Source organism: Salmo trutta, chromosome 34 (assembly GCF_901001165.1).
Source record: "Salmo trutta chromosome 34, fSalTru1.1, whole genome shotgun sequence".
Lineage (NCBI taxonomy): Eukaryota > Metazoa > Chordata > Actinopteri > Salmoniformes > Salmonidae > Salmo > Salmo trutta.
In genome coordinates, this window is record NC_042990.1 from 5,827,963 (window position 1) to 5,847,453 (window position 19,491).

Consider the following 19,491-nt stretch of genomic DNA (forward strand, 5'->3'; position numbering starts at 1 on the left):
CACTAACCTTTGATGATCTTCATCTGGTGGCACTCCCAGGACTCCATGGTAGACAATAAATGTTTGTTTTGTTCGATAAAGTTAACCTTTTTTTCCAAAAACCTCATTTGAAATTGGCGTGTTATGTTCAGAAATGCATTGTCTCAAACAAACATCCGTTGAAAATGCAGAGCCACATCAAATTACAGAAATACTCATCATAAACATTGATTTAACCAGAGGTAATTAAACTGTTCTGTGTTCTTTTTCTCCATCTCTGCCTGTCTAGTTGTACATGGAACCTGTCTCACATGCATTAACCTCTTACATCTAGACGTTCCGTTAGCGGAACACCACTCCAATATCCAATGATAGGGCGTGGCGCGAAATACAAACTCCTCGAAAATCCGAAAACTTCCATTTCTCAAACATATGACTATTTTACACCATTTTAAAGACAAGACTCTCCTTTATCTAACCACACTGTCCGATTTCAAAAACTTTACAACGAAAGCAAAACATTAGATTATGTCAGCAGAGTACTCAGCCAGAAATAATCAGACCACCATTTTTCAAGCTAGCATATAATGTCACAAAACCCAAAACCACAGCTAAATGCAGCACTAACCTTTGATGATCTTCATCAGATGACACTCCTAGGACATTATGTTATACAATACATGCATGTTTTGTTCAATCAAGTACATATTTATATCAAAAACCAGCTTTTTACATTAGCATGTGATGTTCAGAACTAGCATTCCCACCGAACACTTCCGGTGAATTTACTAAATTACTCACGATAAACGTTCACAAAAAACATAATTTTTTAAAAAGAATTATAGATACAGAACTCCTTTATGCAATCGCGGTGTCCGATTTTAAAATACCTTTTCGGTGAAAGCACATTTTGCAATATTCTGAGTAGATTGCTCGCCATCACGGGCTAGCTAATTTGACACCCACCAAGTTTGGTACTCACCAAACTCAGATTTATTATAAGAAAAATTGGATTACCTTTGCTGTTCTTCATCAGAATGCACTCCCAGGACTTCTACTTCAACAACAAATGTTGGTTTGGTTCCAAATAATCCATAGTTATATCCAAATAGCGGCGTTTTGTTTGTGCGTTCAAGACACTATCCGAAGGGTAACAAACATTACCGTACTTCGAAGCATGTCAAACGCTGTTTAAAATACATTTTTATGCGATTTTTCTCGTAAAATAGCGATAAAATTCCGACCGGGAGTCGTTGTTTTCGTTCAAAGACTGAAAAAGTAAAATGGACTCTTCACGTGCATGCGCGCACCCGTCTCATTGTTCTCAGATCGACCACTTACCAAATGCGCTAATTAAAAAACCCTTAAGATGTCAGCTGCTAATTTTCTGATTTACACGACATAAACACTCAGCCATTTTCATTGGACTTTCAAGCCCCTGCTGCTGCCAAGTCATGATTTCCCTGGGGGGTGGCATTGCAATAACCAAGTGGTGAGACACATAGCCCTCTATACTTAAATGTTTCAGGTACACTCAGATAGGTGTCTGCGTCACATACAGTCAGTAATCACTCACAAAGGCACACCCAACTTGCATTTCTATAACCACGGACCCACCTCAGTGTTCACTATTCATGGAGGAAGACCACAGAATGACAGAGATTAGGTACCTCCTCCCCACAAAAACCTTTTCTTTCTCTCTGTTAGACTGGAACGCTTATGGAGAGATGTTTGGAGTGCTGTGATATGTCAGTACTACAACTTGCTGCACAGTTTGTAGGAAGAAGGCTACCTTGACCTGTCGAATTCTATCCACCTCTTCTGTGTGGGATATGTGTTCCTACCTTGTCTGCGGGCAGATCTGCAGCATTTCACAGAGAGTTGGAATAATCACCCTTTAAGAACAGAGGCGAACGTGACACCTCACCAGCTGTTGCCTTAGCACTACACAATGGATTTGAATGGTCAAGTCATCATCAAGCTTCAAGTGGTATTTATGTATTCATTTGTGATCTGGTAATGTAAAAGTCTAATAACATGATCTTCTATTGTTTGTCCTCATGTGTCTGTTTTTCAGCATAAAGTACTCTGTAGACACTTATTGTGGATACCTGGTGAGACGACACACACACAGTTATATTAGCTGTGTGGGTGAACCCTTTCCGCATCTTAACTGGCTGACACAGAGGGCACAGCATGATCATAGGTGAGAGGTCACTTGGTCGGGTCAAAAGGAAGTATTATTAAAGAGATGCTTTACAATGAAATACAGATAGAGATGTAGTAGTCCCAGAGTTAATGATCCAAGGTCAGTTTATACAGGAAGTATTATTAAAGAGATGCTTTACATTGAAATACAGACAGAGATGTAGTAGTCCCAGAGTTAATGATCCAAGGTCAGTTTATACAGGAAGTATTATTAAAGAGATGCTTTACATTGAAATACAGACAGAGATGTAGTAGTCCCAGAGTTAATGATCCAAGGTCAGTTTTGCATTTCACCTCCTGATGATGATTATGATGACTGACCGTGTTAGAATAAAAAAACAAGGCTTAATTATGCTCTCTCTCTATCCATCTGTCACTCGTCTGCAGGTAGGTTTTGATGTGAGAGAGGAAGCCAGTCCCGTCATCGCCACCTCACCCACTCTTAAGATAACCTTTGGGCCGACTGGGGGCCCAAGGCTGGTTAGGAGACACCGCTAGAGACACTATGTAATTGTGATGAACTGAGAGAATATTAGGGTAGCAATGTAATTCATTAATCATATGCTGTCTTCCCTGCTCCTCTGTTTTACCTCTTTCCTGTTCTGTCTTCTACACCTCTCTCCCCACCTCCTTTTTGTTCCTCTTTTTTTATAATGCACACCATATGTGCATTGAAGTACAGCTTTAACTTGTATTTATAATATAATATTACAATTCTAATATTTATAATGCATGTATTATGTATTTATAACACCTGGATAATGAACTTTGAATAAAGCGTTTCACATTCTCAACTGGTAGAAATGAAGTATCTCATTGGAATACTACACCTATCCTGTGTCCTCAGATTAATGCAGATGAAGGTAGTTAGATATGCATAGGAAGTGTAGTGTACTGTTTTCTTCTGTATATATGAATTGAAAACCAGCCTTTACTTAAATCATGTTTCTAGTCTATTGCATAGTTACAATGTGTAATCATTGATATCCCAGGAGCAGGAGTGGTAAACACTGTTGAAGTGTATAATTGTAATACATACATGCAGACACAGCATCATTCAAAGAATGGAGTTTGAACCACCTAGTATTGGATATGACTGAAAAATAATGTCTCAGAGATTCATACCTGAACAGGCACCTTTATTTACCAAGGAAGAGTACATGACCAGTGGATATATTCAATGTACAGGCTACAATGTGGGGGATCTCATGCGTGGTAATAACTACAGTACATGTATACAGGACTTGCATCCTTGGCACAATAAAGTTATTATATTCTACTCAATCCATAGGCTTTATTAATGCCATTCAGACTTGAAGTCGATACAACAACTATGATAGCAGAGGTTCATAGGTTCTGAACTAATGTTCATACCAAATGTTTTAGGGTCCATACACAGATCGGATACATACCGTAGCTAGCTACACATCCATAGGCATACAGTTATTTTAGTTACTACGCAATAAGCAAATAAATAGTTAGCTAGCTATGTTACTTCAGCTGCATTGCATGGCAAATATAAGCAAGGCAAGCTAACACAATTGTACATTCAATTTGCAGTAAATGCTTTAGCTAGCTAGATTCTTTACATCCACTGTTTCACAAGACGACAGCCTGGTTTGCTGGTTTTCTCAGGAGTCTCTAAAACATTAAACAACACAAATTAACAATTTCATACTCATGTCAACACTAGCTAGCTAGCTGGCTAATGTTAGCTATTCAGCTAACTTGCTAAATAGCGATTTTCATGAATTAACTTTATGACAAAAGAATATGCACAATCGATGGTCTCTACATTAACTAACATATTCCTCTCAATTGTACATTTTTTGCTTGACTTGTTATGCCATTATAATTTCTTTAATTTGCTTCCATTTGCCCGTAATTGATTTAAGCTTATCCAAAATTGTTTATTTGGGGTATCAGGTTGATTGTGGAGGTCTGCACACTGCGGAATAAATAGTCATTCAGACTAAGACTGCATTGAGATACCAATCTGTCATTACCACAAATTATGAGAAAAGTTCATGCTAGAAAAATAATGTCAATGTAAATGTTCATTCTGCCAGGAACGGTGTGTGCTAAGTTGAGGGTCTTAAATTAAAGTGATAGAACCAAAGTGAAGCACTAAGAACTGTCATTCTAAATAGTAAAAATAATGAAAAACCCTTGAATGAGTCTGGCACTGTACATCAATAATTTCACACCATTGTGCTCAGTAATTACAAACCATTTGAAAGAGTGTGACCTGGCTCTCCGTATTTTGCTGGTCTGTGACCCTCTAGCACCGCCCCCGGTCAGAGGAGATGGGGAATGATTCAACCTCAGAGTTACACACAGGGATAATTTATTGACATACATAGGCAGACATGGAAAGTAGAATGGTAGTGGTCTGTAACAAGAGAAAATAGAGGCAATGAATGTTCACATACCAAATGAATACACCAGGGCAAAAATGCACAGACACATAAAGATACATAACCTTACAGGATAGAGCAGAAACAAATGGCAAAGAACTGTATAAAACTAAAAGCTAATATTGTACAGTACTGAACAACCATTAGTGATTTACACAAATACAATGTCACTCCCTCTACTTACTTTATACACACACACCATCCCACATGTCAATATATGTGATTGAGTTCAGTTGCAGGGAAGAGGTGTAGGAGCTTGATGGTCACTTTGCAACTGCTTGAAGAAGACTGCGAGGGGGCGGCAGAAATTGGGGATCTGGAACCCAAGATGACTGCTGTGATTGGCTCACCCATGGTGAGATAAGGCACCTGGCAACCTGATCCCTATCAACCAATCGGTTCAGTTAGGGCCAGGGATGGGAAGGGCCAGTTACATATTTGTCTCAGAGAGGGCTGTGAGATGGTGTGGTAATTCTGTAAGACCGTTTGTTCCATTGAGTGTCTGGTTTGAATAAATTGAATGAAAAGCGTGCCCAGAGTAAACTGCCTGTTACTCAGGCCCAGAAGCTAGAATATGCATATAATTAGTAGATTTGGATAGAAAACACCCTAAAGTTTCCAAAACTGTTAAAATAATGTTTGCGAGTATAACAGAACTCATATGGCAGGCAAAAACCTGAGAAAAATTCAACCAGGAAGTGGGAATTCTGAGGTTTGTAGTTTTCAAGTAAATGCCTATCGAATATCCAGTGTCTGTGGGGTCAGATTGCACTTCCTAAGGCTTCCACTAGATGTCAACAGTCTTTAGAATGTTGTTTCAGGCTTCTATTGTAAAAGGGAAGCAAATAAGAGCTGTTGGAACCAGTGGTCTGCCTGAAAGCCTTTAGTTTAGTCATGCGCGCGGCTGTGAGCACGGGCTCCGTTCCCTTTCATTTCTAAAGACAAAGGAATTGTCCGGTTGGAATATTATTGAAGATTTATGATAAAAAAATCCTAAAGATTGATTCTATACATTGTTTGACATGTTTCTACAAACTGTAATGGAACTTTTTTGACTTTTTGTCTGGACTTGCCCGCGCCTTGTGCATTTGGAATAGTGAAATAAACACGCGAACAAAAATAAGGTATTTGGACATAAAGATGAACTTTATTGAACAAAACAAACATTTATTGTCTAACATGGAGACCTGGGAGTGCCATCAGATGAAGATCATCAAAGGTAAGTGATTAATTTGAATGCTATTTCTGACTTTTGTGACACCTCTCCTTGGTTTGAAAATGGCTGTATGATTTTTGTGGCTAGGCACTGAGCTAACATAATCGCATGGTGTGCTTTAGCCGTAAAGCCTTTTTGAAATCAGACACAGCGGCAGGATTAACAAGAAGTGTATCTTGAATCGTATGTATAACACTTGTATCTTAAGGACACTTTTGCCAGCAATAAAGCTTCCACAGCCTGTTTCTCAGACAGTGAACATACATCTAGCAATATCTATATTTTCGACCTCTTGATCAGCTCGCACTCTGAAAGTTAAGAAAATAGCTTGTTTTTTGTAGATATGAAAACAATAACTGAGATATGACCGTTCAATCTAAAGCAGCAGATGTAATTTTCAGGATACGTCAATACAGCACAGAAAGCTTAACACCAGACTGGTATTGTGGTTGTTCATTAGGTGATGGGAAATATACAGTGCCTGCACTAGGCAAGTCAGTTAAGACCAAATGCTTATTTACAAGGACAGCCTACTCCTTCCTCCCCGTCGGGGAATTGAACCACTGTCTGCCCGCATGCCCTGCCCACACAACATAGGGATTCTTTAGCTAGCTAGCCCAGTACTGCACTGCCGACCATCACGTTGTACACAGCTATATTTTCCGTTCCATCCTAACGGAAACCCAGAGGGTTTTTCATTTTTCTTGGAATAGAAACACCATAATATTAATCAAATGAATTAAGCAAGTACCAGTCAAAAGTTTGGACAGACATACTCATTCCAGGAGTTTTCTTTATTTTGACAATTTTCTACATTGTAGTATAATAGTGAAGCCATCACAACTATGAAATAACACATATGGAACCAGTTAGAGCAAGTTCTTATTTACAAGGACAGCCTACTCCTTCCTTCCCATCGGGGAATTGAACCCCAGTCTCCCGCGTGCCCGAATTCTGTAGTACAGACATGGCCTGCTCTCCCTTATGTAAGGAATTAGGCACTTTCACATGGTTACTACAGTATGTATTGGACGCTATGTTTACTTGTCAGACTGCACAGTAGCCTAATAAACAAATGCAGGTGGCTTATATCTTCAAAATGCTTTAAATGCTTTATTATCCAAATGTAAAAGCATATACTGTACATTACTGTATTTCTTCATCAGCATCGTTATGCTTTTGTTAATAAAATAATGATAAAAATACTCTTTCAAAATGCAGATGTTGATTTAGTTATGGATCCATAACGAATTACTATGGGAATAAATATCACTGATTTACAGAAATATTGGAACAAAGTTGTCAAATGAAGGCAAACAATTTAGAATCCTCCAATCCTCTTATGCTGTAGCCTCCTCCCTGTCACGACTGTCACGTTGTACAGCGCCATATTTTCCATTCCATCCTAACAGAAACCCTGGGGGTTTCGTTTTTTCCCAGAATAGAAACACCATAATATTAATCAAATAAATTAAACCAAATTTCTTAAAATCAATCACATATACTATGTTATTACAACAACAAAAAATCAATTCTCTGGTAATGCCAATATGGAAGACTAAAATGATTCTTAAATATTCCCTCTGGTGGTCAAACTAGCACTAACTTGCATTAACAGAAAAAAATGGCTGGAAATTAGATAACCTGCCACAGAATGCTGCAACAGCCCGCAAGGTGTGCTGCAGTATGACACAACTTTTAAAGGAGCAACAACTGTAGGACTATTGATAAATTATAAACTTCTTGATTGTTTGTTTTTACATAGCCCCCCCCCCAAAAAAAAACAATGTCTCCTGTCTTCCTAGTAAGGGTGATCAGGCCTCACCAGGAAGTCAGAAAAGAGGTCAGAGATCAGTCAGCCCTATTAAGTGAGTGTTTGTTTTCCTGTACCTTAGACATTATTTAATGATATTTCAAACATTTCAAAAATTTTGTGTATCAGGTTTACATTGGGTTTTTCAGTACATTTTTTCTAATCAAGAGAATTTACATGTGTGCAACCAAAACTCTGACAATTACATTTACATTTACGTCATTTTTGTAAGTCGCTCTTATCCAGAGCGACTTACAAATTGGTGCATTCACCTTATGATATCCAGTGGAACAACCACTTTACAATAGTACATCTATATCTTATTCCTTAAAGAGAGGACAATAGAAACTTTCATTTGTGTACATCTCCATTTCTAACCTGTGAAAAACCCACTTAAACCAAATAAAAAGACCCCACACTTCTAAATCAAACACAGTATTAACCACTAACAAATATTAATATAAAAAATATTCACTTCTTTTGGCTCAAATCCCGTTAACGGGATCGATTTGACAACAGCCAGTGAAATTGCAGGGCGCCAAATTCAAACAACAGAAATCTCATAATTAAAATTCCTCAAACATACAAGTATTATACACCATTTTAAAGATAAACTTATTTTTAAACTCTTTGGGTTAGGGGGCAGTATGCCCAGAGTAAACTGCCAACTACTCAGGCCTAGAAGCTAGGATATGCATATTATTAGTATATTTGGATAGAAAACACTATCCAAACACTGGTCAGGACGTGGCAGGGGGTATTTGTTTTATGTGGTTCGGGGTGTGTGTTTATGTAGAGGGGTGTTTGATTTATGTATTCCGGGGTTTTGGTCTATGTTCTATGTTAGTGTATTTCTATGTTCCGTCTAGTCATTCTATTTCTATGTTTAGGTAATTGGGATTCGGGCCTTCAATTGGAGGCAGCTGTTTATCGTTGCCTCTGATTGAAGGTCCTATAATTAGGATTGTGTTTGTTATGGGAATTGTGGGAGGTTGTGATTGCGTAGCTGTGTTTAGCCTGTAATCATGTTCGTTCGTGCGTTTTCTTGTTTTGTTTTCTTAAGTGTTCTAAATAAATATAAAATGAGCACTCAACCCGCTGCGCTTTGGTCCACTTACTACGACGACCGTGACAGGGGTACCAAAACAGAGTGAATGTGCAGGGGCACCGGTTAGTTGAGGTAGTATGTACATGTAGGTAGAGTTATTAAAGTAACTATGCATAGATGACAACAGAGAGTAGCAGTGGTGTAAAAGGGGGGAGGGCAATGCAAATAGTCTGGGTTGAGGACTCTTATGGCTTGGGGGTAGAAGCTGTTTAGAAGCCTCTTGGACCTAGACTTGGCGCTCCGGTACCGCTTGTTGTGCGGTAGCAGAGAGAACAGTCTATGACTAGGGTGGCTGGAGTCTTTGACAATTTTTAGGGACTTCCTCTGGTCCTGGATGGCAGGAAGCTTGGCCCCAGTGATGTACTGGGCCGTTTGCACTACCCTCTGTAGTGCCTTGCGGTCGGAGGCTGAGCAGTTGCCATAACAGGCTGTGATGCAACCAGTCAGGATGCTCTCGATGGTGCAGCTGTAGAACGTTTTGAGGATCTGAGGACCCATGGCCAAATCTTTTCAGTCTCCCGAGGTGGAATAGGTTGCCCCAGTATCTATGCATTAGATACTGTATGTCTACTATGAGTTTGACATGTCCCCTCTCTAACGACCAGGAAGCTCTGATTCAAACTCCCATTAGTCAGCTCTGTAAGTGTTATAACGTCAAAATACATTTGTTACTCACAAAATATTGAGTTTTGCTGAGCAACTATTTTCATTTACCCCTGTTACGGCCGGTATCTACTTCCAAAAAATGTTGGCACCTCTAATGTATTGAGCTGTTGCAGACTTCTGACCTGTGCATGACAGTAATGAGTGATTCGGTGGTGCTGAATAGTCATTTTTTCGATTGCTTGAAATGTTTTATTTATACCTTTTTTTGGAACCCGGTCGGTAATCCGGCTCTGATTCCTGATGCATTCAATTGTGCAACTGACTAGGTATCGCCCTTCCCTTCCCTATGGTATCTTTGGTGAGTTTACAACTTATTTTGGGGCTTTTGTTCCTTCCCGTGACATGTTTGGCTGATCTGGTTTTCCATCCTACTCATTATTTCCTTACTCTCAAGCACTTTAATGGGTTTATGCTGCACTATCATTATTGCTCGCTTAAACACTAAATTATTTTGTTATGTTTCCATGTTACATATCTTGAACTCTCTCTGCTCCACATCATCCTTTTTCTAGTCTCTCTTCTATTCTTTCCAAATTCTGATTTACTTCTCACCTTTAAGTAATGCAACAGTGTAATTGTTCACCTCAACACTACACTGATCACTTGTCCAGAATTGGAGCTGCAACCACTGTAGTTGCCAACACCACTTTTCGAGTCTCCAATTGCAGTCATGCATATAGCGGTGGCAGCCATTCATTATTGCACCTTCTCAAATGCAACAGTGCAAGCCACTCAGCAGACCAGCATTGGGTCAGACACTCTTGGGCACATGTCCCTATCGCTTCGCATTACGGCATGCATGCTTGTGTTCGTTGCAAAGCAAGCGTCTCATTTTATCAATACAACATATGTGATTGGGTTCTACGTACAAGCATACGTAGCATTTCATCTAAACACATCAGCAAATGTTTGATTCTCTCGCTCAGCAGGCCATGCTTTATTGAAAAAAATCATATAATCCTTTCCATTACAGCATAATCTCTCTTTCATTCTATTCTTCACATGCATATATTTTACATCTAATGAATCATTGTTTTCAATCTTAAGATCCAATTGTTGCTTCTACCTGGTGAGTAACTTATATTATTTTTGGAGGGTTTCGATGCCAGTAGCCCAGCATAGAGCTACCTGCCATCACATCATCTGGCTCCGAAGATCTTCCCTTGGAGACAAGGCCATACCCCAAACGATTTAATAAAATGTCATATTGCATTCCGTCTCTGTTGTAGATTGAAATGTAGTTTATCAGTTCAATCAGTAACGCAGGTCTGAATGCTTGCATTAACTGAATACAGAAAGCATAATATAAGTCACAGTTTCCTATTCTGTGTGCATAGTGGGAATGTACACTGAGTATATAAAACATTAGGAACACCTGCTCTTTCCATGACAGAGACTGACCAGGTGAATCCAGGCGAAAGCTATGATCCTGTCACGTCCTGACCAGTATAGGGGTTATTTTGTTATTGTAGTTTGGTCAGGACGTGGCAGGGGGTATTTGTTTTATGTGGTTTGGGGTGTGTGTCTATGTAGAGGGGTAGATGATTTATGTGTTCCGGGGTTTTTGGTCACTGTTCTATGTTTATGTATTTCTATGTTCTATCTAGTTTAGTCTATTTCTATGTGTAGGTAATTGGGGTGTGGACTCAGTTGGAGGCAGGTGTTTTCTAGTTGCCTCTGATTGAGAGTCCTATAAATAGGTATGTGGTTGTAGTTTGTGGGAGGTTGTTCTTGTATTACTGTATGTTGCCTTCAAGACTGTTTTTCGTCCTTCATCGTTTTCTTGGTTATAAGTGTTCACATTAAAAGTTTAATTATGAGCACTCAACCCGCTGCACCTTGGTCCATTCCTCACGACGAACGTTACAGATCCCTTATTGATGTCATTTGTTAAATCCACTTCATTCAGAGTAGATGGAGGGGAGGATAAAAGTTAAAAAAGGATTTTTAAGCGTTGAAATAATTTGTTTGTGTCAGGCGCATTTGCTTGTGACAAGAATTGAGACGCTGCTGGGTTTTTCACACTCAACAGTTTCCCGTGTGTATAAAGAATGGTCCACAACCCAAAGGACATCCAGCCAACTTGACACAACTGTGGGAAGCATTGAAGTTAACGTGGGCCAGCATCCTTGTGGAACGCTTTCAACAGCTTGTAGAGTCCATGCCCCAACAAATGAATGCTGTTCTGAGGGCAAATGTTTGGTATACTCAGTGTATATGTTAGAAGTTACAAACGTTATCATCATTAGCATAGTGTCATATCTCTCCTAATCTTTTCTATTAGCCACGTGGGGACTGTCATTCACCCATTTACCTCAACCTATGAGCACAATAACGCATATTCCTCTCACATACGGTCTCACTCTTGCAATTATCACCTTTCTGTGGTCATAAATCTTGGGATGTATTTACATGTCAAACTTACCCATGTTCTCTTTCTTGCTGTGATACAGCAAAAGTTACCGACAAATCTCCACCTCCAACTATAATAACCATAAGGCCTGTCATTAGAACTCCTTTCTCCCAGCGGCCCGGCATAGGGCTACCTTCCATCACATCCTCTGGCTCCGAGGATCTTCCTTTGGAGACGAAGCCATTCCCCAAACGATTTAATAAAATGTCATATTGCATCCCGTCTCTGTTGTTCATTTAGTTAAGCCTGTACTAGATTGAATTGCATGTTGAATAGGCTCATGAATAGCCTCTTAGTGACACTTTAACGCAACTGGTTGATGTTATCATGTTTGTTCTTTGTTCTTTCTTGCAGGGGGTGAAGGCCCATTCCTCAGGGCCAAAGAGAGCTAGATAGGTTATGACCCACCTGACCAGCAATTCTAACTGTCACGGGTGTCGTAGGATGAAGCGGACCAAAGTGCAGCGTGATTATCGTTCCACATATTTATTGAACTGTGAAACTATGCAATACATACAAAATAAATTGCATAAACAAAAACAACAAACCGTGACGAAGAGTAAACATACACATACTCAAAATCAATCTCCCACAAACCCAGGTGGGAAAAACACCTACTTAAGTATGATCTCCAATTAGAGACAATGATGACCAGCTGCCTCTAATTGGAGATCATCCCAAACAAAAACTAGAACATAACATAAATCTAAACTAGAAAAAAAACTGCCACACCCTGACATACTCTACCATAGAAAATAACAGATTTCTATGGTCAGGACGTGACACTAACGTAGCAGGCATAAAATAAATGTCTGAGCGGCGATTCTCTTTCTGGGGAGGTTCTCTTCTGCACTATTGAACCAATCCAGTAAATATGGAAGAGTTGTTAAGATGGAGGTTAGAAGGCTGTACCATACTGATCAACTTAAAGATTTCTCTCTATTTACAGCTTGCTTCTGTGAACAAGAAGCAGTGAGTGAGGTTCAGAAGTATGATAGAAGAGAAGCATACATTCCTGTCATGTTTTCCCTGCACTTTGACCTCCATTTGAACTGCAAGTGAACCTTGTGTGGAAAATTCTAATCAAGTGAGAGAGACTTTGTCATTTCTTCAAACAACCATCGATTAATTATTGCAATAATGGAGCTGGTCAACAACCCACCAGTAGGTAATTCTTTGAGAGCCCAATGATTCTGAGTTGGGGCTTGCCTTATATAACCCAACCTTATTACATTTACTTAATCCACCACAACTATCTCAATGTGCTGAACCAACAGATATCTATATTCGGAGTCTTCTGTGTTCTCCTGCAAGTACTAAGAACTGTTTGTTCTTAGAATAGAGGATAAGGAGAGACTTCGTTCAGAACAGAGATACCTCGTTCTGAACATGCACGTTTCAGAGTACAGAGAATGGGGGTAAGAAAACGAGATGTGCAGAGCCATGGTGAATTAGGTACAGAGCTATGTGAAAACAGCAACTTACACAACCAGAGGAACAGGATTGTATACACCTATCATTTATAGAAACCTTAAAGTAATGCCCATTTTTTCCTTACAAGCTATTCTTAACCTGAAAAAGACAATAGTTGATATCCCTTGTGACAGGCTTGGGATGCATCTGAAATGGCACCCTATTCCCTATATAGTGCACTACATTGACCTATTGAGTCCTGTTGGCCCTGGTCAAAAGTAGTGCAGTAAATAGGGTGCCATTTGGGGGCTCGTTGAGAGATGAGAGGTCTCTTAGAACATGTTCTAAGAAAATGTCAACATGTATTCCTGAAAGGAGGAGACGTATCAACTAAACTGTCTGTGAACATCACCTTCTCAGACTGCTGTGAAACAAAATGTTGAGAAAATGCAACACCCCCCAACAACTGTGTGGCTCATATGCTGTTCCCATCACAATGTATTGTACCCGTCTGTGTTATGAAGAATAGTTTGAATCATTTTGAAGAAGAAAGAAACACACTGACAGGATTTATTGTAGGTCATTTTATAGATATAGCCTAAACTACTCTGGCGGTAGGCTATAGTCTGCGCGGGATATAGTGTGTGTTCCAAACGGTATATTACTGACAGGGTGTGAGAGTGCTGCACGGTATCCAAACTTATTGACTGATAGACTGTCTGTTGACTCAGAGGTAGAGTGAATGTTTCTGATTGCCATAGTTAGTGTGACCTTGAATGAGTGTGTGAGCATTACAGTACATTTGTGTGTGTTCAACACTGTGTGTGTGTTTAGTTGCTGCTCATGATATCGCTGATCCAGATGTTGTATTGGCAAACACGGGCATAGACACTGGGGTGTCCCTCCTGGGCACACTCGTAACCCCAGGACACCACACCCTGCAGCTGACCATTACACACCAGGGGGCCACCGGAATCCCCCTGCGTGCACACACAGAGAAAGGCAGAGAGAGAGGATAAAAAGGTCAGAAATAAAGTGAATATTCTCTGGAGACAGAATACTGTAGTAAGATAATCTAAAGGAGAGTGTTGGGTAGAGGGTTAGAGAATATTATCAATACAAGTGGTAGAGGGGATGAAGAATGAAAGTAGGAAAAGGCTGTAGCTGAACCTGATAGTATAGTCAAACAGTCCTATAACAGTATCTCCACCCCCTTTTTCTCAGTGGTTTAGGCCGATTTACCTGACAGCTGCTGGCTCCTCCGTGCATGAATCCGGAGCATACCATATTCTCTGTGAACAGATGGGGGTAAGCATTCTCACAGATTCTGTGATCGATGATGGGCTGCCTCAGGCACTGGAGTTTAGTAGGAAAGCTGTCTGGCAAAGCAGAAATAAATCAATGAATGTGCTATGCCACACTTACACAGCCTCTCATTCAACATGCAGTATTCTTCACGAGAGGTGCTGTGTTGTGTGCATTCAAGTGGGCCCTAGACCGTTTGAAATGTTATGCATCATGTACACAAAAAAAGCATACCCTTCAAGTAACTGCTTTCATCAAAGAAAGCACTTATTAACTTCAAATCCCAATCCCCTCTGATTTCCCCTGTAGTTTGTGTCCTCTTTATCATGGTATAGTTATGGTACTGTAGAAAGGGCCCATAACCACTAATGCAGGATCAGATTATTTTGTATTCGCCTAATAGTTTTACGTTTAAGATTGAGGGTTGGCTAGTCGCATCCTAAGCCTATGGTTAAGTGCAACTTCTACGTTTAGCTCCCAGCCTCTCACTTACTTCCATTGGAGACGGTGTTGCCCCAGCCAGACACCAGGCAGTTCTCGTCGGCCTTGGGGCAGCGGGAGGGCAGGGCCACAGTCTGGACGTAACTGTAGAGTTCAAGTTCAAATTTTATATTTCACCTAAATAGCAGCAGTCAGTACAAATTGAAACCCACAAGCATACAAATGGCATAGGCCTAACTAAGTACATATTTATAAATTGATAATAGTACAAATAAAAGGATCTTCAAGACTCCAGTGTTGGGGAAGCTACTCTGAAAATATAGTCTACCAAACTACCAATTACTTCACACTGGAATAAGTTAAGCTACATTAAAGCTACCCTTATGAAAAGCACATATTACTTAACTATAGTTACTTTGGAAAAGTAGTTCACTACATCCAAACTACCAATTACTTCACACTGTAAAAAGACACATTAAAGCTAACCTAAAAAAAGACATCTGACTTAACTAGTTACTTAGAAAAAGTAGTGCACTACATCAAACTACTCTGTGAAAAATTATCATATCAAAATCTGAAATGTCATAGACTACAAATTGCTAGTCAAAATGTGTAATTTAGTCTATTAAACACAACAAGTGAGAATTAGGCACACAAGTGTTTCAAGTGAGAATTAGACAGGTTTGATGTCAAAAAAGAAAGTATGTAAATTCTTGCCTACTTCACCAATATGTTATTTTAGAAAGAAGAGTAGTGTAGTTCCAGTAGTTAGCTACACCACTACATGGCAAAAAAGTCATTAACTACTGAAAACAAACAATATTTTTATTTAGTTCAACGACCACAGAATTACTACAAGATGTAACTAAATTACTAGTTGAACTAAATGTAGTTCACTACTCCACAACACTGCTCATGAATCACCTGTTGAGGGTGGCAGGCTTGCTCAGCTTGATCAGCATGATGTCGTTGTCCAGGGTGTAACTGTCGTAGTTGGGGTGCTTGATTAGCTTGGCGGAGTCGATCCACTGCTCAGTGACCTCGTTCTGCTCAATGTTGTGCTCACCCAGACGCACCTGGATACGACTGAGGATCAGGAGAGGGTTTTAGGAAATCCATCATTTTGGAGTGAACGAAAAGTACATATCTAAGATTGTGTGAAGTCCCGCGGTAGGCCAGCCATACGAAAATGTATGCACACGCTACTTGTAAGTCGCTTTTGGAAAAAGCGACTGTGAAATGGCATATATTGTCACGTTCTGAATCTTCAAATTCCCTGTCATAAAGGAGCCAAGGCGCAGCGTGCCGGTAATTCCACATATTTATTGAAGGAAACTGAAACAATAAACAGCACTGTGCCATACACACACAGAAATAACAATAACCCACAAACACAGGTGGGGAACAGGCTGCCTAAGTATGATTCCTAATCAGAGACAACGATAGACAGCTGCCTCTGAGTAGGAACCATACTCGGCCCAAAACAAAGAAATACAAAAACAACATAGACATACAACACATAGAATGCCCACCCCATGTCACACCCTGACCTAACCAAACAGAGAAAAACGACTCTCTCAGGTCAGGGCATGACATATATTGAAATGTGGTTCTGTAGTAAATAATACATTTAGACTACCACCTGACCAACATCACCTATTATACCGGACTCTTTCCTGACCATATGATTATCTTACCAAGAAAGACTGTGTCCCACTTGTTATAGTCTATAACAAGTGGGGCCCAATTAAAGGCTAAAACACCAAGGGCTGACATCAAATAGGCCTACATCAGTTTAATAAAGCCCGGTCAGTACTTACGACTTGTAGCAGTGGGCAGCAGACACCACCCACTGGCTGGAGATCAGGGAGCCACCGCAGAAGTGGTAGCCAGCGTTCAGAGACACTTGGTAGGGCACAGAGTGGGCAGTGCACTCATACCCTCCGACAACCTTCTCATCACTCTCCTCCACCGGGGCAGCAACTGAAACAATCAGGTGTGGAGTTAAGCCCTATCATACTTCCATACAGAAGAGTAGATAATAAGAGCCATAAGCTGATGGATCCATTAACAAAGAAGATTTTTAAAACATTTTAGTTAACAAGGAGTCCATTTTCCTGTCGAGTGATTCATGTTTCTTACATAATGCTCCGAGCAAAGCCAGAAGAATCAGGGCTTTCATGTTTGTTTGTACGTATGGCGCTCACACAACCAAGGCTACAACCAAGCCACCTTTATATACTGTACCGCACGCTATCTCCACTTTTTCAAGGTACTGTTAAAACCAGTTCTTCCTGGGAATAGGGCATATGGCTCCAGAACACATGGAGCCATTACCTAATTCAATACGGGTGTAGTATGCAACCAATAGGCCTCCAACTAGGGGCCACGTCATGTTATCTACTGTATGACATTCCAAACGTAATGATAAAGTATAGACTCAAGTAATTTGACATTTACCTAGACATCTGAAGTAATTGTGTGTGTTCAGTGACTCAAAAAGTCATATTCTCACATAATACATGATAACTTGCAATGTATAGGAATACTGTATATATCAGCACATTATTTGTATTTATAAATAAATACTGTTCTGGGTGCTTCTTTCCTGTTCTAGCCAGGGTCAGCAAAGAATATTATGTCAACTCAGATAACCTCATCAGTTCTGCACACATATTAGTTGTGTTTGTTTAAATGTACTTCTGAGTAGCCTTGGAAAATGTTGGGACACAAATTAGATAGCATGTCCTAAGAGTTTAACAGTCCTTGAAACATAAGCCTGTGCAGTAGTTTGAAAAAAAGGTGTTCATTAACATAGGATAATTCAGATTCACACTTATTCCTCTGAGTCACATCGTGTTATCTACTGTATGACATTCCAAACATAAGGATAAACTATAGGACTCCAACTAGGGGCCTCCAACTAGCCGCGTCCTCAGAGCATGCGCAGACCAGCTGGCTGGTGTGTTTACGGACATATTCAATCAATCCCTATCCCAGTGTGCTGTTCCCACATGCTTCAAGAGGGCCACCATTGTTCCTGTTCCCAAGAAAGCTTGCACACTGCCCTAACCCATCTGGACAAGAGGAATACCTATGTAAGAATGTTGTTCATCGACTACAGCTCAGCATTTAACACCATAGTACCCTCCAAATTCGTCATTAAGCTCGAGACCCTGGATCTCAACCCCGCCCTGTGCAACTGGGTCCTGGACTTTCTGACGGGACGCCCCCAGGTGGTGAGGGTAGGAAACAACATCTCCACCCCGCTGATCCTCAACACTGGGGCCCCACAAGGGTGCGTTCTCAGCCCTCTCCTGTACTCCCTGTTCACCCATGACTGCGTGGCCATGCACGCCTCCAACTCAATCATCAAGTTTGCAGACGACACTACAGTGGTAGGCTTGATTACCAACAACGACGAGACGGCCTACAGGGAGGAGGTGAGGGCCCTCGGAGTGTGGTGTCAGGAAAATAACCTCACACTCAACGTCAACAAAACAAAAGGAGATGATCGTGGACTTCAGGAAACAGCAGAGGGAGCAGCCCCCTATCCACATCGATGGGACAGTAATGGAGAAGGTGGAAAGTTTTAAGTTCCTCGGCGTACACATCACGGACAAACTGAAATGGTCCACCCACACAGACAGCGTGGTGAAGAAGGCGCAACAGCGCCTCTTCAACCTCAGGAGGCTAAAGAAATTTGTCTTGTTACCAAAAACACTCACAAACATTTACAGATGCACAATCGAGAGCATCCTGTCAGGCTGTATCACCGCCTGGTACGGCAACTGCTCCGCCCACAACCGCAAGGCTCTACAGAGGGTGGTGTGGTCTGCACAACGCATCAACGGGTGCAAACTACCTGCCCTCCAGGACACCTACAGCACCCGATGTCACAGGAAGGCCAAAAAGATCATCAAGGACAAAAACCACCCGAGCCACTGCCTGTTCACCCCGCTATCATCCAGAAGGCGAGGTCAGTACAGGTGCATCAAAGCTGGGACCGAGAGACTGAAAAGCAGCTTCTATGCCAACATACAGACTCAAATCTCTAGCCACTTTAATAATTAAAAATTGGATGTAATAAATGTATCACTAGTCACTTTAAACAATGCCACTTTATATAATGTTTACATACCCTACATTACTCATCTCATAAGTATATACTGTACTCTATACCATCTACTGCATCTTGCCATCTTGATGTAATGTATCACTAGCCACTTTAAACAATGCCACTTTATATAATGTTCTCATACCCTACATTACTCATCTCATATGTATATTCTGTACGTTCGGCCATCGCTCATTCATATATTTATATGTACATATTCTTATTCATTCCTTTACACTTGTGTGTAAAAGGCAGCTGTTGTGAAATTGTTACTTACATTTACATTTTAGTCATTTAGCAGACGCTCTTATCCAGAGCGACTTACAGTAGTGAATGCATACATTCCATTTCGTGCATTTTTTGTGCTGGCCCCCCGTGGGAATCAAACCCACAAC

The 19,491-nt window shown here is 40.5% G+C and overlaps 1 protein-coding gene across 1 annotated transcript; it reads right to left on the reverse strand.

Annotated features, from left to right (window-relative positions):
- Positions 1-13,801: 13,801 nt before the first annotated feature.
- On the reverse strand, positions 13,802-17,202 carry LOC115173396 (trypsin-3). Its single transcript, XM_029731431.1, has 6 exons — positions 17,122-17,202; positions 16,800-16,962; positions 15,904-16,065; positions 15,032-15,123; positions 14,476-14,612; positions 13,802-14,213 (listed from the first exon to the last, which is right to left on the reverse strand). The coding sequence occupies exons 1-6, from the start codon at positions 17,159-17,161 to the stop codon at positions 14,064-14,066; spliced, it is 744 nt and encodes a 247-aa protein (XP_029587291.1). The 5' UTR covers positions 17,162-17,202; the 3' UTR covers positions 13,802-14,063.
- Between the last annotated feature and the right edge of the window lie 2,289 nt (positions 17,203-19,491).

Coding starts and splice junctions, on each gene's coding strand:
- LOC115173396 (XM_029731431.1), bottom strand. CDS start 17,161: ATGAAAGCCCTGATTCTTCTGGCTTTGCTCGGAGCATTAT. Junction 16,066..16,799: donor GCTGCCCACTGCTACAAGTC/GTAAGTACTGAC, acceptor CCTGATCCTCAG/TCGTATCCAGGTGCGTCTGG. Junction 14,214..14,475: donor GAGGAGCCAGCAGCTGTCAG/GTAAATCGGCCT, acceptor GTGTGCACGCAG/GGGGATTCCGGTGGCCCCCT.